The sequence below is a fragment of the Lepisosteus platostomus genome, chromosome 28 (genome assembly GCF_059453375.1).
Source record: "Lepisosteus platostomus isolate fLepPlt1 chromosome 28, fLepPlt1.hap1, whole genome shotgun sequence".
NCBI lineage: Eukaryota > Metazoa > Chordata > Actinopteri > Semionotiformes > Lepisosteidae > Lepisosteus > Lepisosteus platostomus.
This window is the reverse complement of record NC_142638.1, coordinates 1,035,322-1,063,185: the sequence shown is the minus strand read 5'-3', so window position 1 is coordinate 1,063,185 and position 27,864 is coordinate 1,035,322. Positions and strand designations below refer to the sequence as shown.

The 27,864-nt window shown below is 41.8% G+C and overlaps 1 protein-coding gene across 2 annotated transcripts in view; it reads right to left on the bottom strand.

The window, feature by feature from the left end:
• The window catches only part of LOC148638526 (uncharacterized), a 39,687-nt gene extending 13,037 nt beyond the window's left edge, over positions 1-26,650 (bottom strand). The window contains exons 1-5 of one of the 2 annotated variants that reach the window (XM_088622624.1): positions 26,351-26,648; positions 2,505-3,158; positions 1,789-1,932; positions 1,135-1,278; positions 481-624 (exon numbers count right to left, since the gene is read on the bottom strand). In XM_088622624.1, coding sequence (XP_088478750.1) covers positions 481-624; positions 1,135-1,278; positions 1,789-1,932; positions 2,505-3,158; positions 26,351-26,429 — 1,165 coding nt within the window. In that variant the 5' untranslated portion in view covers positions 26,430-26,648. Of the gene's footprint in view, positions 1-480; positions 625-1,134; positions 1,279-1,788; positions 1,933-2,504; positions 3,159-26,350 lie in introns of both variants that reach the window. The other variant, XM_088622625.1, reaches the window with a different exon arrangement.
• Positions 26,651-27,864: the final 1,214 nt, after the last annotated feature.

The following is a 27,864-nucleotide window of genomic DNA, read 5'->3' as shown; positions in this document are numbered from 1 at the left end:
TAACAGCACAATTTCAGCAGCAACTAACTGTCCTTTGTTGTGCTTCCAAAGTGTGATGTTAAGAGCGTTTGTTTTCTGAAGTATTGTTCTTGCCCATGGGTATGAATGTGAATGGTCAAACTCCATTCTGTATCTAATCTTGAAGCTTTGCTGAAAAGACACATCTGTTAATAGGGATTAAGAAGGTAAAGGTACTGTAAGAAATGTGCATTACTCAGCCCCACTGAACAAATGTTGGTATTGTTTAAAAAATAATCATGTCAGCATTCTAGCCCCTGCTCCTCCCATTTTCTAAAGGTATTGTCAAGAAGTACATCGCAGTGCAGAGGTAGCAAGACAAAGAATATAGTATATTCCAAGATGGACAGCAAAATGGGGCACAAAACTCTGATGCGCTAAACGAATGATGGCAATGCTAATTTCTGACGGCGTCTAATTTTCAAATGAAAGTCAGCCCCAGTGGAGCAGACAGGTACGCACTGGACGGGGTGGCACTAGGTGGTGGGGAGGTCTGGACTGTGGCGGACGTGTTCTCAGGATGTGTGGTGGGAGACGAGGACTCTGTGCCGGGAGGAGAGCTGGGTGGAGACTGGACTGTACTGGTATTTGAGGTGAGGCTGGTACCTGCAGTAGGAGACAACACCTTGTTATTCATTTCCTGTTCTTCTACCTGTGCTGCAAGCCTAAGCAGCCCATGGGTATGGATGTGAATGGTTAGACATCATTCTTTATTGGATCTCTGATCTGTACAAACCGACTTCAGCAGATACAGATTGCCATAAATGATTAATTATATCAGTGAAGGGTTCTACTGCTGAAAGATAAGCCATGTCATTCTAATGCCCTAAACACCCTACACCCCCACCCTCTCGTAGTCCACCCTTATTCTAAAACTCTCCTCAACGAATAGACTGCAGTGCAGGGAAAACAAGTCAGAGGATATAGTACATTCCAAGATGGACTCCAAAATGGAGCAAAAAATTCTGATACACTAAATGAGGGAGGCATTATCTGAAAACTCTTGTGAAGCTGATAAAATAAACTGCAGTACAACACAAAAGGCCAAACACTAATTTCTGACGGCGTCTAATTTTCAAATGAAAGTCAGCCCCAGTGGAGCAGACAGGTACGCACTGGACGGGGTGGCACTAGGTGGTGGGGAGGTCTGGACTGTGGCGGACGTGTTCTCAGGATGTGTGGTGGGAGACGAGGACTCTGTGCCGGGAGGAGAGCTGGGTGGAGACTGGACTGTACTGGTATTTGAGGTGAGGCTGGTACCTGCAGTAGGAGACAACACCTTGTTATTCATTTCCTGTTCTTCTACCTGTGCTGCAAGCCTAAGCAGCCCATGGGTATGGATGTGAATGGTTAGAAATCATTCTTTATTGGATCTCTGATCTGTACAAACCGATGTCAGCAGATACAGATTGCCATAAATGATTAATTATATCAGTGAAGGGTTCTACTGCTGAAAGATAAGCCATGTCATTCTAATGCCCTAAACACCCTACACCCCCACCCTCTCGTAGTCCACCCTTATTCTAAAACTCTCCTCAACGAATAGACTGCAGTGCAGGGAAAACAAGTCAGAGGATATAGTACATTCCAAGATGGACTCCAAAATGGAGCAAAAAATTCTGATGCACTAAATGAGGGAGGCATTATCTGAAAACTCTTGTGAAGCTGATAAAATAAACTGCAGCACAACACAAAAAGCCAAACACTAATTTCTGACGGCGTCTAATTTTCAAATGAAAGTCAGCCCCAGTGGAGCAGACAGGTACGCACTGGACGGGGTGGCACTAGGTGGTGGGGAGGTCTGGACTGTGGTGGACGTGTTCTCAGGATGTGTGGTGGGAGACGAGGACTCTGTGCTGGGAGGAGAGCTGGGTGAAGACTGGACTGTACTGGTATTTGAGGTGAGGCTGGTACCTGCAGTAGGAGACAACACCTTGTTATTCATTTCCTGTTCTTCTACCTGTGCTGCAAGACTAAGCTGGACCCACTTGTTGCCCACTGTCGTCAGCCTGCTCACTGACAGGCTTGATGGGCCCTGACTAAAGTTTGGAATTCAGAGATCAGGAGTATGTGAATACCAGACCTTCCAATACACTTCACTCCTGCATATGGCAGCTCCATGGTTATACAACCGACACCAGGAATGAGTGGCTAAACAAATAAAGGGCTGGTTTCACTTTTTCACATGGATTGGACAGTCTGGTATTCTCACTCTTCATTTAGCACAATAAGTATACTAAATACTACAAATCCATTTTCTTAGCTTTCATTGTAATAATTGAATTTATCATGAATTAATTAACAGTGATGAAACAGCTCCCTGGCAAGTAGTCTCTGGCTCCCTGTCATCAGGGATAAAGCAGTTAAAAGGGAAGGATTAACTAATTAACTAAGAGAATATTTGCTTACATCCAGGACATGGGTAATTTAAGCTTGCCCAGTGATAAAGCAGGACATGCAGTGAAATGAAGAGGACTGCTACATACCTGTAGGAGTCATTGTGGTGCTACTGTAACGAGATGTGGTGGTAGATGAAGAATTGTCAACCTCAGTGGTAGAGGCTGTGCTGAGAGAGGTAGCTGTAGTAGGTGAGAAGGAATCTGTGATGGTGCTGTTTTCTGTGGCTGCTGTTGTGTTGTGGATACTGGTGGTGGGAGATTCAGGAGCTTGAGTAGTGGCCAGCATGCCTGTGCTGTTTGTTGTAGTTTCTACCCCTGTAGTGGTATGAGCTACAGGTGGGGTTGTCCATGTAGTGGACATCGTGCCAAGAGTGCTAACTGAGCTATCATTTCCCTCTTTTGTAGTCATTGTTGTTACTGGGGGGTTTTCAGTAAGGGTAGAGGTCTGATCAGTGCTGTTGGTAGAGGTTGTACTATGAGGCACACTGGTGGTCGAAGTGGATTCTGTTGATTCTGGTTTGCTGGTGCTTCCATGTGTGCTACCAGATTCTTGCGTAGGATATGCTGAAGAGGGCGTCCTGGCAGTGCTCGGTTCTGTAGATGAAACGTTCGAAGATGTGCTCTGTGCTGAACCAGAAGGGAAACCATCAGTTGGAATGTAGGGGGTTGAAGTCACAGTTGTCACCAAAGTAGTTGTCTGGGTGGTCTTAGCACTTTGTGTTTGGCTTGATGCTGTGCTTCCTACAAAGAATGAAAACAAAAGACTTTAAGCTAGGTAACTGCAGTCAGTGATGAAACATTTGCATGATTTTATTGTTTACCGTGTACTTTATGATGTACTGGACTTTGAGAATGAACTTTGAGATTATTACAGGTAAATGTCTTGTGTCCAGCCATCCTGCAACAGCTGACTTCATACTTGTACACCCAAGTTACACCCTAGTGGCACAGTCACCAGGGTTAGGCCTGATACCTGCCCACAGGGAAGACGAATTCACAGTCCGTAGCTAGCAGACTGAGGCCTGGGTTACATCCCACCTTTGACCTTTTCTGTCAGCTGGAAAATTCCAGACCTTCTGATTTGCATGAGGCTGACAGAAAAAAAAGCCTCTGAAAAAAACAAAACCAGATTATATTTTAGAATTTGCTGTCTGCAGGAAGATAGTCTTGATTTTATCCAGGCTATTAAACATGCTGTTGTTTTGGTCCTTGGGAAATGCCACATTCATGTCTGAACGTAATCATTCCTTGAACTTTCAACTTTCAACTTGGGTTCGTGTCGACTCAGTGGAGGGCACAGCTGTTGTCAGGGTGGTCTCAAGAGTTTCCTGCCTGCGTTGTTGATGTGATGACTAATGCAAAAGAATAACACAAAAGTACATCCTGAAATGTTGAGTCACCATTTGAAATCACTCCAGGGGTCCCTAAAGTGTAACTTGGAATGACCAGTTGTAGATTAAAAAGGCATGCAAGTGTTAAAAAATCCACAGCAATGATTTTACTTAATATCATTATCTTCATCTTTCTCTTCTGTTATATTTTTTTCGTATTGATGGAAGCACAGGGACTCTCATCAGGCAGCCCTAACACTAAAACCAAAACTAACCTTGTGCTGCCAAATGCTTAAACCTATTTTGCTAATGACAGACAACTTTACAGGTTACTCTTGTTCATACCTGAAAAGAGCTTAACAGACAAAAAATGCTTTTTTTCCTATTGATCAGCATGCAATTAATCTTTATTTGTAATTTTGTGAAAGTATGCAGAATGAATCGTTTTGTTGCTAAACATAATCACGGCCTTCTCTATTGAAAAGCAGACACGCCACCAGCAAACAAACCAAATAACTTATTCGGGAGACAGCAGGCTAGGATTTGCTAGTATTATGCTCTTTGTAGGTCTTCAATCCCTTTAGTTACTGGGCTCCTATCAGGGTTAAGGTCTGAGACAGGATTTACAACCCTCTACATTTGAATAGTGTCACTGAATTTTGTGTGCTGTATGAAAAGACTAGATACAAATTGTGCTGTCTCTTATGTGTCCTTTCAATCTCTATCTCTAGCAAGCAGCATATACTGTACATCAGATCCAGAGAATGTTGTGCACACGTGCACCAAAGGTTGTCAGGAGGAATCACAGATCCGTGTCTCGTAACCCCCCGCACACACGATCTTCTCCAAGGTCAAAGTGTTGTGGAGATGAAACACCTGTTCTACGATTCGCTATGTGGGCTGAACATAGTCCTACACATTTTTGGAAGCAGTCTTCATTCGATGGAATGAAATTCAGAAAGGTAAGGATCGGTGTCCTGAAGATATTTCTCTGCACAGCTTTGGTGGTTTATTAAGGGAGACTGGTACAAGCCTGGATGGATATCTTCTTAAAAAGAGCACATCTCTTGGAAAAAGGTCCTCACGTGATGCTTCACTGGAAGTAGACTTTCAAATTGACCTAATGTAATACTTCAGAGCAAGTGTTTAATGACAAGGGACAATTAGGGTAAGACATGAAAAACAGCTTTAAAATACTGTAACTAGAAAACTAGATTAGACTCTTTACCCATAACACAAAGAACACTTACAAGAGCCACTCTAGGAAAAAAACAAATGGTTCATGCCATAAAAATGCAACTATAATACAAATATTTCAGTAAATAACTCCACAAATCAAGGCTCAACAATAGCAAAACCAGTGCACTGTTATTCTGAGAGCCCAGGATTTGAAAGTTTACTCTGGGAAAAAAAGTATGAGAACCATCTGAGTGCAGGCCTCTCAGTCTACACAGCTACACTGTCCTCTTATCAGTGTGACAGCTGTTTAAGATCCCATTGCACTTGTGATGAAAAACAAAGCCAAGGAGGAGAGTCGCCGCATTTTGTCTGGGTCACAAGATTAGATTACACTTTCTTATAAAAAGCCAACCTGGGGTTTTTCAAGGCTTTGCAAATGGAGCAGCAATATACAGCAGAATTTTTAAAAGCAATGTGAGAGTGTATGTGTCCAACACACCTGCTGTGTCAAAAGCAGCAGCTGACTGGGCATGGTCACCTCCAATTTACACTCTAGTGCAGCAAATATAGGAACCGTTACAAGCAAGAGGAAGCCATTTAGCCCATCTAGACCATTCAGTAGTTAGTAGCTGCTGTAATTGATCCAAGAATCTCAACCAGACATTTCTTGAAAGATGCCAGGAACTTAGCTTCATAAACAGCTTGATCCAAATCCCCACTCCCCTTTGTTTAAAGACATGTATTCTGTGCTAAATAAAACATCATTTTGAATGCACTTCCACTTTTGTAGTTCATGTTCCTTTGTTGATTAAGAAGAAGACCACTGGGTTGATTTCATCAGTGATTTAAAGGATGCTGAATACTTCTATCAGGTCCCCTAAAACCATTTGGTTATTTTAACCTATCAGTGCAAGACATTCCTTTAAGACCAGGAATTTATATGGTCGCTCTTCTCTGAATTTATGGAAAGTGGTGACCAAATTTGAGCTAAAATCCAGGTGTCACTAGTTCAAGCCTGGGTCATATCAATAGCCAACAATGAATAAGATTCTCAGAGTAGAGCACAGGAATGGCTAAGTTAAGTGCTCTTATGGCTTTCTGGTGAACAGCAGACTTCCTTTAACTTGGCAGGTGTCTGCAGATGTCTAATGATGTCAGTGAGAGATACAGTACTCCCTTCAGTTAGCACTAACTCTCCTGTTAGTGTGTCAGGTGACAAATGGTTGTGTAGGTGGGCTTAATTCAAAGAGCTTGTCTGCATGTCTTATTCTCTCCTAAGTGGGATCATGTAATAGTGGAGGAAAGAGGAGTTTTAAAAATGACAGATAGTTTTAGATTACATGGGTATACAAAGTAACATAATTTTTAGGAAACAAAATAATACCTTTCTCTGAACTGTAATATTCTAAATGGACTTTCCATTGGTTTGACACAATGAGGAAGCTTGAGATTTGCTACCTGCAGGGCACGGGTTTCTGTTTATTCGAAACAATATGGGCGTCATGCTTTGTGAAGCACGACTGGGAACAGAACCTCTTATGTCTGACTCTATGACACATCTCCTTCATCCTGGTTTTGTCTGGAAGGTTTATGAAAGCTCACAATTTGGAGTGTTCTAATCATGTTAATTAAGGACCCTGCAGAAAAATGAAGCTGTAACAAGAGTAAACGTCTCTGGAAGACAATCAGTACAATGATCAAGGAATGTGAGCAATCAAGACGTTTCTGCCTGTGTTAATAGGTAATTTGATAGGAAGACTAACGTTCAGAGGTTACAATCTGTGTGGGCAGCATTGTGAGGCCTGGATACCTCAGGCACAGCAAGGTGACCTCTCATAGGTCACAGGGGACACTGTCCCAAGAGTAAACATGCCTGGAAACCGCCCCTCAAACAGACTACATCAACAAGCTCCAATTCCGCCCCAGCACAGAGTTTCAGAAAGGCTATGCTATAAGCAGGTAAGACGTTTTAACCACTCAGGAAATCCTGGTCATCACGCTTTGCTTGTTTGCACCAGTGCGTGTTTCAGTTTTAAACATGTGAAGATGGCTGGCTGAATCCAGCCCGCTGACGCTTCCAGCTCAAGCCTATCGGCTTCAAGAACAACCTGGCGGATTTAAAAGTAGTTTGTCTCCCATGTAATTCAAACTTGAGGATGAAAATAGCTGTTTTTGTGATAACCCAGCCTTTTCTTAATTTCACGCATTTGTAGTGCAAAAGTTGTATAAGTTTACAAATACCTTCTGCCATCACGTACACTGGGCTGGTCAGTACAGGTAGGGGAAACAAGGCTACTGCTGTAAGTGAGAAATTCCACTCAATTCTCTCTCAATCTTGCCTCCTTAAAAGTTCCACTTAAGAGTTCCATTTTTTTCTTTTGAAAATTACGTTTTTCAATTAAAAACTGTTTCGCTTAGCAGTAAAAGGACTTTCACTTAGCACTGAAATGTCAAGAGTAAAAATAACATCTGGTGGCACCACACTAACACCAGAAAAAACCGCCTGCAAGCAGACTCTCTTCTTCAGATATGAGAAGTAGCAGCAGCCCTAAGTAAACACACACTGTGACGTCATTTAAAGTAAACACAGGTGACAAAAACAAGCATTAACCTGCCTTAGCACTTAAAATACTCCACCCGGAACAGCAACTACTATTACTGCGTTTGAAGCCATATTAGTGAAGAATGGAGAAACCACCTAGCGATTCAAAGCCACAGTTGGTTACACCCTCATGGCCTAGATTCACTGTAATCTGAGCACCTTTTTCACAAAAGTGACTTTTATTTCTTTGGCAATAGAAGGTACAAAGTAAAAAGTCACACAAGTGGTTAAATGTATGGGTGTATGTTTTCCGAGTAGCTGCATTTATTGAGCTGATGCCCCACATCAATCAGTCCTGCCTGAGCCCAGATCTGCTCAAAGGTTTATTCTCCTCCTGCAGGACTGCATCAGCACAGCTACATCTGCAACCAAGGTTGTGTTTTAGTCTCATGTTTGGAATATCCATCATCCATGTTCCGACTGCTTCATCTGATTCAGGGCTGCAGTGGAGCTGGTGTCTAACCAAGCAAACAATGGCACAAGGTGGGGTATCACCTTGGATGGGATACCAGTCTATCATAGTGCAGGCAATTAACCTACTAGTATATTTTAGGACTGCCGAAGTGAACTAGAGTACCCAGAGGAAACCTAAGCCAACATGGGGAGAACATACAAACTCCCAATAAAGAGATCCCAAAAGAAAGCCCAACAAAAAAGCAAGTTTCTTAAGAAGGAGGAGGTCAACTCGCTGTCTCGCCCAACTCTGATGATCTGTGATCTATCAAACCACTGCAATCCGAGGAGGCATGTGGTGGGAGGCTTGGCCTGTTGCCGGGCCAGAGGGAGAGCACATCTCGCAGATCAAAACCCCCCTCGCTGACAAAGAGCAGGCCTCTCCAATCAGTCCTCATCCCCAGACTCCCCCAGTGTCTTCAGGTTTCTTGATCTAGAAATCTTTCTGGCTTAATGTAGGCAGACCGCTTTAACTGAACATTTGTCACTTTTTCAGCTGTTAAAATAAATTGGACAGGGGTTATAAATCAGTGCTGACACTGTACCAAGAGCTGGTTTCCTCCTCTCCCCTCATGACCTGCTGTGTAGTGGGCTAGCTGGTGTGTAAGGACTGCTGTACATCACCACGACAGCGGTTCCACTTGAGTGGGGCATGAACCGGGTCCGTGAACTTTAGGACCCTCTGGGAAAAAGGCGCTACATAGAATACCAGAAATTATAAGCGTTGCTTCAGAAAGCAAGGATGCAGAGTTTAAGCAACTGAATCCTTAAAGATTCCATCTGAAGCAGATGATCTGATACAGTGCGATTAATTAGAGTATAAGAAAACAATTTTAAAATATCAATAAGAGGAGATCTATAAGCCATCTTGCGTGTTTGATTGCTGGTAGGTAAGTAAGTTGAAGGCAACGAGGTAAATCTTCTCCTTCTGTCTTAAATGCATAATTTCCTTATTTGCACTTGTGACCCAGCTGACCGTCTCCCGTCAGTGAGATTGAAGTAAATCGCATTAGTGGAGAAAGAAGCACGGAATTACTATCGTACTAGACCTGCAGCTAAGTTTACATTCTGCCTGCCAGGACACAGAAAACCCTGCTTATCCCCTCCTTTAGGCTTGTAACAAAATGATCCTCAGCAAGTAGAAGCCATTTTATTTATTAGAAATGCTGGCTGGATAACTAAATTCAATCCCTCTGCCAATCTGCCAAGGTTTGTTTTAGGCAAAATAACTAAAATTACATTTTGCGCATGTCTCTGTTGTTACTGTTGACCATGATTTGAGTTTGATTCTAGAGATGATCACTTACTTAAAGCAGATGCACAAAAATGCAATGCCAGAATAATCTTGTTGTGTCTGTAACCCTGGAGCTGGACAGACAGGTTAACTTTCACTAAATATGTCAATGACTGCTCCAAACACACCATTCAGAGCACTGCTGGAATAAGAACATATATATACAGTAAGGATATCAATTCTTTACTTCTCTACTAGAGAAAAATGACAATGAAAGAATGAGTATAACAAGTACGTTTTGTGGGCTTTTTAATTTTAGAATGGGTTAGAACTGGTCCCTAGTTTATAGTTTGTTGAATGAACTGTGTAACGTATATAGTTACAGTTACCTGTAATCGCGATGCCTCATTGTGCAAAATGTGATTCTTTTAATCAACTTGACTAAATCCATCAACTTGAAAAAAAAGTCTGTGCATGGATTATATTTTATTTTAGCCTGTCTCAGGTAGAACAACCCCTTAAACAAAGAGGGAAGAGTGTCCATTTGAAATCTGGCTCATTACAAAAAATGTCTATATAAAGAAATGCTAAGTGTTCTTAACGGTACTGCAATATTCCCAAATTAATCAAAAGTACGCTGCAGGAATTTGAGCACGATCTGTGTTTCGCACAAGACGCCTCAAGGTGTAACATGTAATAGTGAATCATCTCATTATTGACCCTCCTCCAGCTGATTTCCTTCTATTCCCAGAAAAGATACTCTACCCAGAGCCCAGCAGGGATTAAATGGTACACATAAGGCTAAAGCAAGTCCGATCCTGATCCAAAGAAAAACCTCACAGTATTTGAAAGAGCACTGAATCTGGAGCTGGAGGCCACTGGGGTTCCAGAAGAAAAACTGGGATCAGGCACCACTAGAGAGGGAAAAGAGCCATCAAGTCAATCTGGTACAGTAGCTAGTAACTAATAGATTCAAGGATCTCAACCAGACACTTCCTGCAACACAGCTGGGCAGCTTGTTCCATACTCCTACAACACTTTGGGTATGGAAGTGCATTCCATTCTTGAGTTTAAATGTACTTCCTCTTTGGTTTGTGTTTCACGGTTTATTCTGAAAACCTCCATTGGGCTGATTTTGTCAGTGCCTTTTGTTTTGAAAACCTGTTTTCACATTCCCTAGGTTCTCAGCATTGCAGTCATTAAGAACACCCTTGAAACTGTAGAGATGTTCAGAGATTTATGGACACTATCAGTTCAGGTGTAGGGTATGACAGAAAAACAATTAAGGGGAAAAGTTAACTGTTATGTACCTTCTTCCAGTAGGTTCCTGTTGCTTTCTCTAAAGTCCCTCTCAGTCCCTGAACACAGCTTCAGTCACGAAATCATATTGATGTTTCACCCTGAAAGCTTTGTTTCTTTTAATAACAAAGCAGCCTGCAGTGTCACACACCCACATAGAAGAAAGGTCTAAATACCTCATGGACTGACATGACTTCTGTGAGAATCTGGACCATTTCACCGCACCGGGACGTGCTCATTTTAATATGGCCAGACTCTCCAACTCAATGATCTCAGAGTGGGTTCCATTAATGGGCCTTTCCATCCATCCATTTACTAACCCCTTCATCCAATTCAGGACCGCAGGGGACCGCTGAACGGGTTGCCAGCCCATCGCAGGGCACACACACACTCACACCAGGGCCAGTCTTCCCATGAGCCAAATAAGTACCGGTGCTGTTCTGTGGACCGTGGGAGGAATCCTGAGCACCCAGAGGAAACACCCGTGAACACGGAGCGATCATGCACGCTCCACAGCGATAACAGCCACGTCCAGAAATGGACACAGAGCCCCATACTGTCCACTTCTCATTGACCCTCAGTGTTAATGCAATTACAGAGCCTTCAGAACCGCAACCTCGCACATTACTCTGCAACAGGCACATTTTTTTAATTGTTCATTCGGTTACAACCAGCCCTTTAATCCATGTCACAGGGCATTTACATTTTTCCGGCACTTGAGTACACTGCGAGAAAGAGCAGATTTGCTGCTGCAACCGATCTGCAAAGATTGTGTAAGATGAAACGGCTGCGTCTTTCACTACAGAACAAACTCAACCCTGATCTGATGAAAACTCACTCACTTGATCTGAAAGAGCCCATTCAGAGAACTGCAGGCTGGTTCCACAGTGACAATCCGCTGGTAGACCCCGCATCTGGACTCCAGAGCCCCTTTGTCACGCTGACTCCAGCAGTGCCCCTCAGTGAGTCAGGTCAGCCTTCCCACGAGGGCACCTTTAGGCTGCCTGTCTGCATTTCAACATCACCCCCCCCCCTCCTCTCCAACAGCAGCTCATCTGTAAAGTACTGGTGCATTAGACCAGTAATAAAGAAAGCTAGTTCTAACCCTAAAATACTCTATATGCACCTTGATAATGTCAAAGAATTTAGCAGCTCTGTTTCCCAACAACAGGATCCTTATTTAAATATTTTTTCGCAAAGCAAAGTGAGTTCCAGCAGACCAGGTCATAGTCTCTGTGGTTTTTAATCCCATGGCATTCGTACAGATCCCTGTGAAAGAACAGTTTGCTTTTCTTTGTTCTGATCATACCTGCTCCACTCTGGTGTCTTTAATCCTGTTAAAATGCAACACTGAGTTTCTGCTGGGATGGATGAAAACAGGGACCACTAAAATGACAATGTACAAGCAGAATATTTGCTAATGTGACGTCATTTAAAAGTACCCCCTGAGTACAGACAGCAGAAATAACACATGTTTTGAAACCATTTATGTGTTTGACTTTGGCTTAAAAACTAAAATCTGCAGGATTTATGGGCAATTCGCTGTTACTATACATTTCTTTCACACAGGAAAGTGTTTCCCTTTTGAACCAGCTGAATGAAAGGCAGAAGGTATCTGCTCACCCAAAACCAACTTTATCACACCTTTATCACATATTTCCATTGGGAAACTTTCACCCCCAGTTTTCCTAATGTTATATATTACAGTAAATGTTTAAAGTGAAATCCTAGCAAGAGTCTATTAACCACTGAATTAACCAACTGAACCCATGTAATGTGAATAGAATTCAATGAGCTTCTACAGACATACAGAAATAAATAATAAATAAAAGTATTATGTAATGTGCTACATGTTTTAGCAGCCTGCAAAGCAAATTTCCCATCTGGGACAATAAAGTTAAGTGAGTATAAGCATTGTGTATCCAGTCTATATAGTTTCATCAGGTTTGGGCCTTTGTTCTCCTCATGTGAGATACACTTTCATTACCAGTTGCTAGGGGAATTCGATGTACCAAGGAAAGGAATCACTGTCAAATAAGTTTATCAGTGAAAAACACTGATAGAGATAAGGGAGCACAGATAATTAGGTCTGCTACTTTAATTTTGCAATGCTGCAAAAAGCTTTAAACTCTGAATCCTTAATGTGGGATGCTGCAATATAAAATTAAATTGCATCGTCATTGATATTTTGCATTACAAAGTGGAAAATGATTCACTTTTTATCTTTTTAAAGGCTCAATGCTATTTTCCATACATATGGAAAACAATTCTGCTACCCTGTCGTAAATCCTTCATCAGACCACAGGTCCTCCGGTGAAACAGCAAAATATTCCAGCCCCAGAAAACTAAAACAGCCAACCGTGATAATGATGTGGAATATTTCCTTTTTCAAGAGGAAAAGCCCAGCAGTTCCAGCATGGACAAGAGAAATATCAGGTGAAAATGGTTGGGTCAGTAGGTCACCATCTGCACGAGACCAAATCACCTCTCTGAAAATAACATCATATAAAAATAGTAACAGACACTACTGGAGGAAAAAAATTTTAAACAAAAACTTTCACATTCTAAAGAGAACAATCCATCTCCTGGAGTAATGAAGGAGCTCTGTAGGTATTACACATTTAAAGACACCAATGAATTCCCCTTCTGTAATATGTTTGGGTAACTTGTTCATATCACCCACCACCCTCTGAGTAAACTAGTGCTTCCTGTTTTCCCCCCCTGAACACTCAATATCTTTAAGAAAACAGTATTAGATTTTGATTTCAAGTTTCCTCAAATTATTTTACTGAAGAAAGTAGTGTACAGTTACACTTAGGGCTCTGCACTTCACACCAGAGGGTTGTGGGTTTGAGTCCATATGCCTGAGGTCCCCAATAGCTGGTTCATCCAGTCCTTTGCACAAATAATGACCAGTTTCACTGGGGCAGTGGTTGTTGACATAGGAGTCATCATCTTCTGACACAGTGAAAGTCTCACCAATCTCAGCCTTGGGCTTGTGGGCATCCATATCCAAAAATAATTGTATTAGCTTTGAAAAAGCTACAAACATTAAGTTCTATTTATTTTAACAATAGTCTGAAATGGTTGATAATATAATATTAATACTGTTGCAAAACAAAATATTATCCCATGTCTAATATATAGAGTCTGACTATAATAACATTCAAATCACCTAAATAAAATAAGATTGAAATAAGGAATACCCTCCCTCCTTTATTATCTATTGACCTCTGCTAATAGGTTGGCGGTTAAAGAAGTACAGGATCCCCTCTGGTGATCATTAACCACAAGCTTTGATCAGCTGAGGTCTGTGAGCAGAGAGAAGGGTCTGTGTTTCTCTTGCTCCAGGTTTTAGCCCTCAGGGTTAACACTCAAGCACCTTTGAGAAGATCCCCCCCCCCCCCCATCCCCACTCAGACCCCCTCCCTGGAAAAAAGCTGCCCACTCACAGGACACACCCCATCACATGAGCCCCATTGAGGAGAACCGTCGGGAATTCCCATCTTCCCCTTTCCTGAAACAAACAAAGCCGAAGCTGATTCAGCCACACAAACAAGTCTGAGATTCATCCACTCTCAATGTCAAACTACCACGTTCATCGTGTGGTTTCGGCAGTCTCAGTTCAGTGTTGCGGAGCCTCGTCTGCATTCCAGGAGAAGCAGTACATCCAGGGGCTCTGACCTCTGAGTCCCTCGGTCCTTTCATCGAGAGGCACTTGACATACCTAGGGACACACTGAAGGCCAGATGTTTTCCAAAATTGTGATTTTCAGCACTCCATCGCCAATAAAAATGAGCTGGTTTCACTTTTTATTGCCACAATGTCAGGGTTTGTTCCTTACAATGCAAGGAGATCTCCCATGTTTTTATGCAAGTTTGTCTCAGAGCGATTGGTTAAAAACACATTTCTAAATTCACCAAAACCTGCATCTGCTCTCAGTTATTTTTCTTGATTGTGAATTTGTACATTTAGCTTTTTTCTAGAAACACACGTGCAGGACTCCTTGCACACAATATTGACATTCCAATCTTACAAGCTCTTCACTATGGTATTGAAAAATAAGAACTTTGCCTTGTTTATTATGTAGCATAAAATAACCTATAATAACAGAACAAGAAAAGGTACAAATGAGAGAAAGCTATGTGGCCTATCTAGCTCATTTGTTTCCCAGTAAGATTACTGATCCAAGGATTGAAATAATATGACTGGCAAGCTTGTTTCATACTCCTGAGTGACTGATTCCAAACATCATTGTAAACATATTGAAACAAATGTATAACTCCATCACCAACGTTTAAGAAAACAAAGAAATACATTAAACCTGATTTCTGCAACGGCTTTGCTAATTAAAATATATGCGATCCAGGAATTGTGACATTTCTTGTGCCTTTTAAAAAATGACTCAATCCTACTTTTGTTTGCTTGAAAATGTATAAATCAAACCTATCTGCTCCATCAGAATTGTACGTTATCATAGAACTTTCCCTAGCAACAGGCTATTTACAGTTCCACCAAAGGAACAAAAACCACTCTCGCAGAACACCTGTAAAGAACTGTAAATTAAAATTTCTCTTTTGCAATCTCATGGCAGTTTTAAATTAAGCTGCAGCTCTCGTAAAGCTGATTCTGAGCTTGTTAAATAAAACTGTAATGAGTCTATGCAGGCTCATTAAAACCATGAAATTAAAGGGAACCTCTTTCAAGCAAAGGATGTGGAGGCCATTAATTGAAAACAACAAGAAGAAATGAATATGTAAATGTATACATATACATTGAAAGAGCCACAAAAGCTTAGGTAGACTCTTCCTATTACATATATTATACATGACACACCTGAAGAAGGCTCTACAGCCAAAACATTGTCTATTTTTTCTATTATTTTCAACGATTAAACCTTTACATCTGCAGACAGTAGAAAAAATATGTATTATCTTGCCTAGATTGTTCACAGCATAGCTGCAGAGCTCCAATGTCCAATGGCAGAACCCAACAGGTTTCCCAGGTCTCTCTAAATCAGCAACAGCTGAAAACCTCTGAAAAGGTGTTGAACTGGGCAGGTTAAACTAATGCTTAGCTCAATTACTGTGGGTCAGTTAGAGTGGATGTGGAGTGAAACCTCCAGGACTGGAGGTTATACCATGGGTTCACAGGATGACTGTCCCCACTGCACAGAGTGTTTAACAGGCTCAGAAGAGGCATCATTCAAAAAGAATAAGAGACGATCTCCATATCTTCTTTGAGAAGCATATTCTATGTGGCAGCTGGAAAGAGAAACAACAGTGTATTGAGGTAATGAAGAAAGAGTAAATGTTTCTTGTAAGTTTGAAGTGTATGTTTTGTTTATAGTTTGCACAGTACTAGGGACAACAATGATGTGCCATTGTATTTAGTCATGTTTCAGGGTGGAGATTTTGTTTTTTACAAAATAAAACAAGCAAGTGTATTGTGCCTCTCAGTTTTAAACCAAGGTTTAATAACCTGTGATGCACCTGTAACCTTTCGGCACACACATAGTCTAAACACAAAGGCTTTTTATGTTACCTTTCTTGCATGCTTCCTGCACTGCCCTTTGACACTGTGGATCAGACTGACTCAACAGTGACTGCAGTCCACCAAGAGCTTTTAATACGACCGTCCTGTCAGTGACTAAGAAAGCACTCATAGTGCTACAGTAACTCACCCTCCCCATCTTACCCTCTGGGGCATCAGCAGATTGAATGGAGTTTTTCTCCTGAGGTCACTGAGGTCTGCAGGCAACCAAGCAATGGAGATAAAAGCACTTTTGCATAAGGTGTCGGGTTTGCCTGAGTAAACAAGATTGGCACTGCTGGCCATGCCCTCGTGCCCATCAGAATAAAGATCAGCTGCAAACCACAGCATGGATCAGAGGAAGTTATACAGTTCCTACACTGTCAAAACAATCCACATGAAAATGAGAATCCATAACTTCTGCATCGCAAAGGCCAAACGGTTTACACCTTGTTCATCTTTAGACCTAAGCAGAAATAAAAGATTTGGAAACTTAAAAAAAAAACCTCAACCAGAACATTGCAAAGTGCTTATTTTAATAAGCAATTGGATATTTACTGTTAATCACAGTCAAACCATCGTTCACCCAAGTACATGGAAGATGGCACGTAGTAATAAACCGGTAATATTTCTCGTCATCTGGGCTTCTGGGAAAATAAAATAGGCATCCATGTTACAATCTGTAACTTATACACAAAACGAGTCATCTGACTGGAAAGTAACACTGAAGAAGCACAACTGAAATGTGACCTGCTTGATTTTACTAAAACAGAACTGCAAGCAAAGTTCAGTTTATTTTTTAAAAACAAAGCAACTGCATTCCTGAACTCAGTTACAAATTTTTACCACATCCCCCCCCCCCCCCCCCCCCATAAAACCTGAAGTAAACATGTCCAGATTGCCTGTTGCAGGGAGAAAGGGACCTTGAAGAGATTTTAATTGAGGAGTTACAAATTCACCAAAGGCCTGAGCCAGGTTCATGCGTTACCAAGGAAACCTCCCTGGCTACACAGAAGGATTAGAGCGCATTCCTCAAATACTTTGTCACACTTCAGGCACCTCCATAGTCTGACTAAACTACTGACACAGAGACTGGCCTGTTCACAGGTTAACATTCCAGTACTGTAAAGGACAAGATATCTACAATTAAGTAGCCAAAGGGTCTGGGCTTTGCCAAATTGTGCTCGATACCTGAACCGTTTCAAAAGTAAAAAGTGGGGTTTAGTGTTCTTTCTTATTTTAGGTTTCACTTTTAACATAACACTCGTTTTAGTTTGCTTTATAAAAAAAAATAAGACAGGCATATCCTTTCAAATTTGGCTGACTAATCAGTGTTAAATAAAGCAGGTGAGCTGAGTCGAGAGAGGAACAGTCAGAGTGTCAGGGCTGCAGAGGAACAAGCGAAGGTTAATTCCGCACTGAAGGGTAGAGCAACAACACAAAGCATTTCTTCTGATGAAGCTTTTTTCAGATGTGCTCTAATGCATGTAGTCAAGCTACAGAAACGTTCCAGTATACCGGCTTTATCAGTACAGCTGACTCACATAGAAAGACCTTCTGCAACATACAACATGCAGTATATTGTTGTGCAAATATTATACGTGACTGTAAAAATGAATGCTTGTATATAGTTCTTCAACTTGTCTGGGTGTTCAGTATCAACATGACTCACACTCCAGAAGTACACAAACTGACAACATCCATTCATTTTCTAACCTCTTTATCCAACACAGGGTCACAGGGGAGTGGATGCCTATGCCAGAAAGCAACAAGCGCAAGGCAAAATATACCCAGGACAGGACACCAATTTGCATTTAAAATATACAGCTACTTTTTAGGGAAAAAAATAATAAAAACAGGCTAGGTAAGACATAAAAACAGATTAAGAGGACTGAACAGTTTGAGTCATGCTCAGTTTCCAATATTTCTATTGTTTGATCTGCAATTAATCATATAAGATACTAAATTTAGACCATATCTAAAAATGTCATATGTGCAAATCAGATAGGATCAGCTCTAGTAATTCCCTGCTTCTGCCAATGCACTGCTGTTCCAGGCTGAATTTCCTATTTCCTAGGTCAAGTCTACACTCCTTTACACAGAACCAATCAACCAGACATCTGTGGACCACAACTAGAGAGTCAAACACACCACTGTCAGTCACAACTGTAAGTGTTGTAATACAGCTTATCTAGAACTCAGGTCATCTCTGCACAGTGTAGGCCCTCTGCCTGGTTCACAATAGGTCACACAGTGGGCCAGTGGCTTCCACCTCTAGCCCAGGAGAAACTCTTAAGTCTTGTGGTTTTTGCTACAGCCAAGTTAGATAAAAATGTGAGGAGGGCATGTCTGGTACTGGGGTGAACCCACCAGTGTCTCTTCATCAACTGGTCACCTCATAAAGCAGGCAAACCAGAGTGCGACTCTGCATAGCTGAAGCTGTTGGGAACTTTGAACACTCAGCACTGACTGAAGAAACAAGCAGAGCAATTAAATCACCAATTCACAGTGGAGCTCAGGTAGGGTGAAAGGCAGCAAAAAGTGTTCCATTGCAACAGGCATGGGATTAGGGCTAGTTACTTAAACACCTGCAGTTAAATTACCTGGCTTTTTTCTTAGCAGTAAGACTGTTAGTCCAAGTAAACTTTGTGTCAAGGCTAAGTAAATAATACATTAATGGTTCATTACACAAAGAGATGTTGGGTTGCTCTGAAACATTCAGTGGACTATTATGGCAAGCATGTAAAGGTTTATTAGAAGCTTTTTAAAATTGCACTGGTAGTCACAGGTGTGTCTGTAAGTATTAGCTGTATTGGTGGGAAACGATAAAAAACTACCATGTGGATAAATCAGATTATATTGACCACTCTGGGGATGTGGCCTAAGGGTATTGCAGACAAGACCTCAACACCTTGAAATCAATTCCCTTGTTAACGGTTAACACTTCTACATTAAAATACCTATGTTTTATTCACAAAGATCAAGATCCTTCTGTTCATCAAGGAAGATAAAGGCTTATTCTCTGAGCTTACAAGTCCCCCTCTGGTTGTTATTGCTCTTTGGAAACAATGAGCAATCTCTCCACTGTTCCATACCCCGAATACTCCGGATTTTCTGGCACAAGAATTTCTTCATTTTAGTTTTTAACAGAATGTGCATCTGTATACTTCTTCGTCCTTAATCTTCTTGACAATTGCCTTCGAGAAGTTGTTTTCCAAAGTTGTTTGCTGGGAGAACTTAGGTCTTTCGTGACCAGTGTCCAGACAGCAAATCAACGTTATAGTGGTTCCATTAGAACCCAACCAGGGCCAGTTGTCACCAACACTAAAGTGTTGCAATAGATCAATAGTTTTAGAAAAACAGCTTATAGAAAAAAGACTTCAATGTGTAGTCATTAGGACAACTCAAGGTGAGGCTAGGAAAGACTGAAAATACAGTCCTTTAAACTCACGGCGGGGTTAAACATTACTCTTATCATAAGTACAAAATAAACCCACTCACGCCTACTGCTAATAGGTTAAGTGCTTTGACCTTGCATCTGTATTTGTAAAATTACATTTATCTTCTTTTCTAGTTTTTGTTTTTTTTGGCTGTGGGCTTTGCTGTAAAACCTACTACAGTAACAGAAACTGTAGGTGACATTTTCAGTCCCACGTAAAAGTGCATTGTTCTCCACCTCAGAGGAACATGAATCAATCACATGAACCATCAGACAAGAGGCATTTCAGCCACCTGAAACTGTTAAAGCAGAACAGCCATCAGTAGATTTACTTCTGGCTTTTAAAATGGGGTATTGTGGAAACTAATCAGTGCCATCTCAAAGTGGGCATGGGCTCAGGCAGAACTTGTTACTGTGTGCCCGCCTCACATACTTCAGTGGTTTCTCCTTCTCCCTTCCTGGTCCCAGCGGTGTGTTTTTAACTCGGGGCAGGCAGAGTCATGGAGATTTCAGTTTCCGGGGAGAGGCCAGTCCAGGAATTGGCCTCAGGAATCACTCACCCCCCCAGATAGCCCCTCATCCAGGCCGGGCTGTGGTGCACTCTCTGCATGTCCACCCTGATGTTAATTTTGGCAGTAGTTAGAGATACTGTTACAGGATGTCATTAAGCAGAAGTTCCATTTCCTTTGTTTCTAGGAATGGCTGGAGGCTATATTTTTACAGTCAAACATCAAAGATAACCAGCTGATGTCTCTCTCCAACCAGGCTTAAAGACATTAACTTCCTTCATCACCTACATAGTAGTAGTAGCCTACCATGATTCTAACATATATCCTAAGTGGTGACACAAACACCATGTTAGTGAATATCTTTTGTGTCATAAATAAAAAGGTACTTCTGTTATTGTGTTTTATTGAAAGTTCCCTGTGAACCAGAAGCATTAAACCAAGTTCCTGTTTTTTATTTTTCCTCAATTAACTTTATCTAATGAAATCATCGAAACCAAAAATTGTGTTTTTCAAAGTCTCTTAATACTGATGTTTACAAAATGCATCCCCTTTCCAGGGACATGTTTGTCAGGCCAGCAGGTGCAGCTGCAGACCGTACACCATGTTCTGCAGCTGTTCCATAAGGAAAAAGGGGGATTCCCCATTTCATGCTTGAAGCAAGGAGCCCCACCAAGGACAGTGGCTGAAACACTCTGCTGGAGGGCACCCTGGCTGTCTAAAAGAGGGCCCCTGGAAGCAATGGCCTCCTGTGGCTGTTTGTACTGCCCACATGACAGATAAGGGTGCAACAATGCGGCGCTCAGGTCTGTTAAGTCTCCGCAGGATCCAGGAGGCAAGGTTATTCCTATCAGGAGGTCTGGATGCCATTCAAGACAGGTGCTGATGAACAGGAACCAGACTGCCCAGCCTTCAGGACTGACAGACAGGATCAGTGATCCACAACCCTTGGCTTGATTTAGGCGTTAGACTCTCCTTTCGTCTAAATGGCTCCTTACTTTTACATGTTTGCTTTATGGAGTGCATGTTTGTGGTATTTTATTTCAGAAATACATCAGAATTAGAATCAATCATAAAGACTGAAGGCATAATTTGATGTATTCTACATAAAAAACAAAGTCTGGTTTGCAAGTTGTTTTATTTGACATTTTGTTTCTAATGAGTTCAGTTGAGTAATGCTGCCACCTAATATCCCCAAAGATGTTTCTGCCTAACACAATATAACACGTTAGAATACATAACGAATAGTCTCTTTTACTGTACTGTAAAAGAGAGAATATATTTTTTCATCAATCCTGGTCCTTGAGTGAGACCATCCGGAGGGTTTAAAATACCAGTTTTCTGATCAATGTATATTCATTTATTCATGGTCTTTCAGAGCCGCAGGGTGTTCGTGATTCTTTCTTTGACAACAAGGGCAGCATGATGTCTAACATCCCCCACAGGCTCCCGAGTGAGATTCTGGTCTTTGGCGGCTGTCTGTGAGGAGTCTGCATGTTAATCTCACATTCACTTGGCTTCCATCAGGTGCTCATGTTTCCTCCTACCTCTGAAACACTTACTGACTAGGCTTCATTGGTGTTTCTTAATGTTGCCTTTCTCCATGGGCCTGAAGTGAACCTCTGGAGCAGGCCCTAGAATTGTTTTAAAATCCACATCCCTTTGTTTGAAAAATGTCTCCTTCTCTCCAATACACCCCCCTCCCATAGTTTCCACTGGTGCACTCAGGTTTGTGTTTCACAGTTGTGTCTGAAGAATTCCATGGAAATGGCGTTGTTAAGGATTCTGAATATGCTATTAATTAAGTCCCCTTATAGTCACTTAAGAGTTGGACATTCCTTAATAAAATTCTCCAAGCTGCCAAAGTGTAACTCTTCCAGTCCAGGGTTAGCCACTCCAGTTATCAACACAAAAGAAAATGTTAGTCAAAACTCTTCAAAAGTTACAGAGAGCGGCTCCGTGGGCCGGTGGTTGAGATAGAGGTCTTGCTACCAGGAGTTCTCCAATTCAAGTCCTGAGCCTGGCACTGAATTTCTCTGTGTCAACCTGAACCACTGACTGACCCTCTTTGTGCTTCAGCCCTCGTATAAACTTGGGCTCCTTGTTCTCAGCGACTGCAGCTGAGATCACAGTTCAACTCCAACTCCCTGTTAGCCACTAGGCAGGACAATTTAAATAACTTACTATTAAGAGCAAATTTTAAACCAGCTCTAATTAAGCACATTATTAGTTTCAGGGTTCGACTGAGTAATCCAGAGCTCAGTTTGAGTAAAAGCCAGCAGATGCAGAGGTACTTGAGGATCAGTGTTTAAAAGCATTGCCGTTTTGAAAAGTGAATAGTAAGCCTTTAGTAAAATGTACATATTATAATTACCTTGCACTCTGTTGCAGAGCAAATAAGACCTGCTTATCTGCCGTCCTTTGTAATGCGGACTTAATGCCAGGTAACAGATGGCACCTGCTAAAATCCTGTGTTTGCCGAGGCGACTCTATAATATCCTATTAAATCTGTGGTCATCTCCATGTACTTCCCGGTTACAGAACAAGCTTACCCCTCCTGAGGCACACAGTAATCCCACTGCATGTGGAAGAAGACTGCCAGCTCAGCACTGCTCTGCTGTTTCAGAGGCAGCTGCTGACATTCAGTGAGCGAATTCACTCAGGCAACATGCAGAGAGAAGAGCTACTGTATAAAGCAGAGGAGTCAGCTTCAATTGAAACAAACCGGGGAGTTTGTTTCAGACATCCCACTAGCCTTTTTCCAAAAGAGCACCTCCTGTTTCCAATCCTAATCACATCTGTTTTTACTTCCACTTGAGCCCCTAGTCACCTCCTTCATCACTGAGCATGAAGCAGTGACGAAGTTCGCTTGCTACCTCCTTTGCTCAGGACTAGAGAGACCCTTGTCATCAGCCAGCTTGCAGGAGAAAATCAAACCTACAGCCAAACACCATCAACAGTGGTAAAGGGTTCAAACTGCATGTGCTGTCCATAGCACCTGCCATTCCAACCAAATGTTGGCAGTATTTGTCTGTGGCATCCCTTTTATCTTGTTATTAAATCGATAGGTCAATCATTTGATCTGAGCCACCATCGCAGTACCCCCACAAGAAAGTGCTGGCCTGCCCAATGGAGCCATCTTCCTTGTTCCCTACTCTGTATAAATAAAACTCCTTTGTTCCTAAAAGGCTGTTGAAAGCCCGATCTCCAAGTGTTTATGGTCTCTTATGTGTGAGATGTGTGAGAGCAATCACATCTCCTCTCCAGGAGCTGGCTTTTGTTTGCTATCACACCTTAAAGGGGCGGTTTAAAACACAAAACAGGACACTTTCTTCCTGAGCTTCCAATAATTTAGCTCGCTCCTCCACGACAGCCTGACTCAGTGAAAGGTAGGCGTAATGGACTATCAGTGTTATTTAATAGAAGCCGTTTCTATGAGAAGCATCAGGCGAGCACTCTTGTGCAGCCTTTTTAAAATGCAAATTAGGATTAAATTCTTCTCGCACAAAAGAACGTCATCTCTTAGTATACAATCCTTTTTCAATCTTAACGATGGGAACCCATCGAGTGAGGATCCGCTACCTGTATAATTTCCTCCTTCTCCTCTTACACAAGACGTTTCCCACTGGTATAGACCATTCGTGCATGCGGGATTCCAGTGCATATCGCATTTCCGAGACAACACTGAACTCCTCAGGTGACGACATGACTTTCTCAGATCAAGAGCCAGCAGCTCCTCCGGGGCCAGGTATCAGAACCGAAACCCTCCTTTCTCCGGGCTCACATTTCACGTGACTCCTGAAAAGATTTTACAAGTGAGCCTCGGGCTTCCTTTAGATTCGCAGAATCTGTGCAAATATTAACTGTCGCCCTTTTTCCGTCGTTTCTTAGACTCTTCAAACGACGTGATGTGATTAATTAGCATGTGTTCTCTGGACTGGTTCCACGCACCAGCTGTCAAAGAGCTGTAATCGGGAAGAAATTAACACCGACGTTTTAACTATTTTGCGACGCAGCTAGAGAAGTCTTTTGAATTTAATGAGTCAGTTTTATCTCAACCTGGGCCTAATTATTTTTTTAAAATAGGGCAGTATGATGGGCGACACTTGAGGTCTTGTTTGTAGAAAAGGTCTGACTTACCAACAAAAGTTAAGCGCAAGCCTTTAAACAGTCACCTGCTAACGAAACAGGTAGTATTTCGTTAAAAACTATATGAAAATACATTTCAATGAATTCTTCTTGTTAAGTCTTCTACACTTGAAAATAAAATTAAATTAAAAACAAAATTGGGCTATATATCAATTAATTATTCCTTCTGTTATTGTGAGAAATATGACATACATATTTCGCTAAAGATAGTGATAAACTTAAAATAGAACCTCAATTATGAAAAGATAAATTGAGCCGGAAAGTTGCGACATCCCCTGCCTTTTGTGTCCATTAATGACACGACTGTGCTATTGCGCTTCCTAAATTCCAAACTGTGGAACTCGTCTAGTCTTCGTCAAGTACCTTCTGAAGGAGTTAAGCGTAACTAATCATTAACTACAGTACAAATGTTTCTCCTCTTTGATGGGCGCGTTGCGCAATACTCTCCAAAGATTTAACTATACTAATACTGATATGCAAGGAGAACACACCAAAGGTATACATATTACGTATTTTACACCTCGATAACACTGACCCTTATATATTCTAATCTATTCGCAATTTCGCTTCGCTGTAATGGACCTGTTGTCCTTGCGTCGCCCTACAGCACCCAACACCTTGAGACGTGTAGTCCCTGCGTTTATACCTCTCTGGGACAAAAATAGTACGCTGGATAAAGTGTGAGCATTTTGTGCCACGGGAGGCCCGTACTTCTGTGCTCAGACGTAGACACGATTTGATGAACTATACTAAACTAGACTGGTATGTCGACACTCATGAATAAACGTAAGCAGTCAGGGAGTTGTGCCATATTACAATGAGCAGCCTGTGACCCCTGCATACAACACTAAACATAAAACTGAGAAGCTACTGTATCCTGCAGCTTCCCTCTAAGCATCAGACAGGGCCTGACGCAGACGCTTTCGTGGAAAGATGACATGCGGTAGAGGGCGGAAGCTTTCTGAGGCAAATTGACAGTTTACACATCGAGTTATCACTAGCTCTTTTGACATGATGTATTACACGGTTACGGGCAAAGCATTTGTACAGAACAGAACTGTTTTACAGAATATAAGTGCAACGCGGTTTGTTTGCGTGGGGAGGAGAAGTTTGTTTTACGGCACTTTCAATCATGATTGAGTTGCTCTGAAATCTGTCCCCGACTCCCTGTCGAGTCCTGCGTCTGCTTCCTGATTCACACCGTTTTGCTCTGCGGCGACAACGCGTACGCCTGGGACCGACCCGGATCGACTGTTCTCTAGGCAATGTTAAACATTTTGAATTTCAAAATAACAAAGTCGCCCTTGAACATTTACGCCGGAACCGAACGCTTATTAATCTTAATCCAACTTTCTCATCAGATCCAAAGACGCGCTCCTGCAAAATCCTCACCTAGACCTCGGGGAGCGTTATCGCTTCAAGAAACGTTTTTCCACTTGGTTGACCCGCGTCAGGTTTTGACCTTCTTTCTATTCTGGGGTATATGGCTCGGTAAGTGCTAAGCCCATTAGTTTGGTCTGGATATTGCAGGAAACAGGGAACAACTCTGTCGCGGACTGAACCGCCGGCTCTGTGGAAAACTCCCGTTATCTTGGGTGGTGGTTTTCTGCCACTTCAAAGCGCTGTTAGTTCATGCAACTTTCCATCAGCACGAATGTTAGATATATCCCCCCTCATCAGTCCCAGAACTCCTGACATGCGATTTTTAGAATTCGAGGTATTAAACTGTTGTGGATATATATATATATCTATTCTATTCTGGATGTATCGCTGGAGAAACCTTTTTTTTTCGCTCCGATTAAGTGAATCACTGACAAGTGTTGCCGTTGCTATGAAAACGGCAATGAGTCACTCCAACAATATTCCGAAAAAGAGCTTACAAAACAGCCTTCAAGGGAGCGTTATGTATTCAGGAGAGAACCTTCGGCACATTTTTTAAACCATTCAACACAAATGGAATAAATGGAATTAGTGTAATGGTCTTCAAATACATCTACTGCACAGCAACATCGGGGTAACAGTAGTTATGCTTATATAATGCCCAGCTGGCTAGAATAATCATTGCTCGGGGGCCCTATGTACTGCACTTACTGATAAATGAATATCAGATAAATTGTACTTTTAGGTTGATTTGTCAGATAAAGGGTCTTTCACAGCTGTCTCGCTTTTTTCCAAACTACACATCAATAGCCAGAAGTAAGGATCTTACCCGTTTCAGTTGTAGTGTCCGTCTGTGCCAACGACGTGGTTACGAGCCAACACAAGACAAGATGCTGAAGCCGAATCATTTTCACAGCCTGGCAAAACGACGAGACGCACAAATCACCGCCGCTCCTTAGATGTTTGCGTTCAATGGAGCGAAAACAAAAACCTTCGGGACTCGAGTGGCTGAAAGGTGGTCTCTGGGACTCTTCGGGTTTCACGTCTCTCGAAAGTTTCAGCGGAGTTCCGGCGCACTGACCCAGGTGTTTCTGTCTGCTGGCCTCAGCGGGTTCCTAGCGGTTATAGTGTGGCCACACCTCGCTGGGGCGGGACCTGGAAGCGCAACCGGCGCAGCTCTGTCTCCACACTGGAGGCAATGTACTGTAGCCGTTTTAGAAAATGAGATTCAATATGCATCCTTTAAATGAAAAGAAAACAACATTTTTTTGAATTCAAGAGAGGTCGACACAGAACTGTGTCAAAGGGAGCTTTTTAAATTCGTGTTGAATATTACCATAAGAGTCAATAATAAACTAGTGACGTTCAACAGGTTACCCTTAAATAGCGAAGGCTATGACTGCATGGAAAACGAGTTAATTGTTCTTTTTATTTTTTAATTTAATATTTTAGTAAAGCTATAGACATTTAACCAAGCATAATTAGTATTAGTATTATAATTATAATTATAATATGGGTCACTATAACGCTTATCAGGCAAGATGCCTGGGGTTCTTCGTTAAAAACAAAACAATGTTTTAAGTGTTATAGCCCTGAAAAATACGCATTTATGATTAGTTAAAAAGCTAATTGAAACGGGATGTAAAAGCTGTAAGGTATGAAAGCATATAGTGATCCTAGCGGTTCCCTTTTTAATGATCAGATGTAATTTCTCAAACTATATTTTTCATCAAATACGTGGAGTTAGTATCTATAGCTTTTTAAAATCTCGTGTACAACTCTCAACAAAGTTTCGGCTGTCCATTTCAATGACGACTACAACTCAGAGGGTATATAATGCTACAGTGCGAATTCTAATTCGTCCAAAAGATACCCCAACCAAAATAATACATTTTAATAATCAAAATCTGAAAAAATAAGTGTTAAATCGTTTCCGAAAAGAATTCGGTATATCCTGTGACTTTTGACGTGTGCTGTCGGGAATGTCAGTGAAATAATCTTCCACCTGCGTCATTGTGCTCGTACCCTGGTTTCTTCTTCTACTGCGGATGTTTCAGTGGCCTGAAACAGTGGTCAAGACTCCGGACTCCGGGTCGTGCGGTCAGATAACTTCCCGCGTAAAAGGATCTCCTGATGGGTACAATAAACGAGAAATTGTTTGCACTTCACTCACCTGACAAAATCCAGTACAATAAAAAATTTATTAAGACTGGAAAACTGTAACTCCTCGCTCACAGGGCTGTCTTCTAAGGTACCAGACTGGCTTCACTATGTCCACAACTTGCTCATAAGAGGTCCTCTGAATCAGGATATAACTCCCATCCACTGTAATTTGCACTGGCT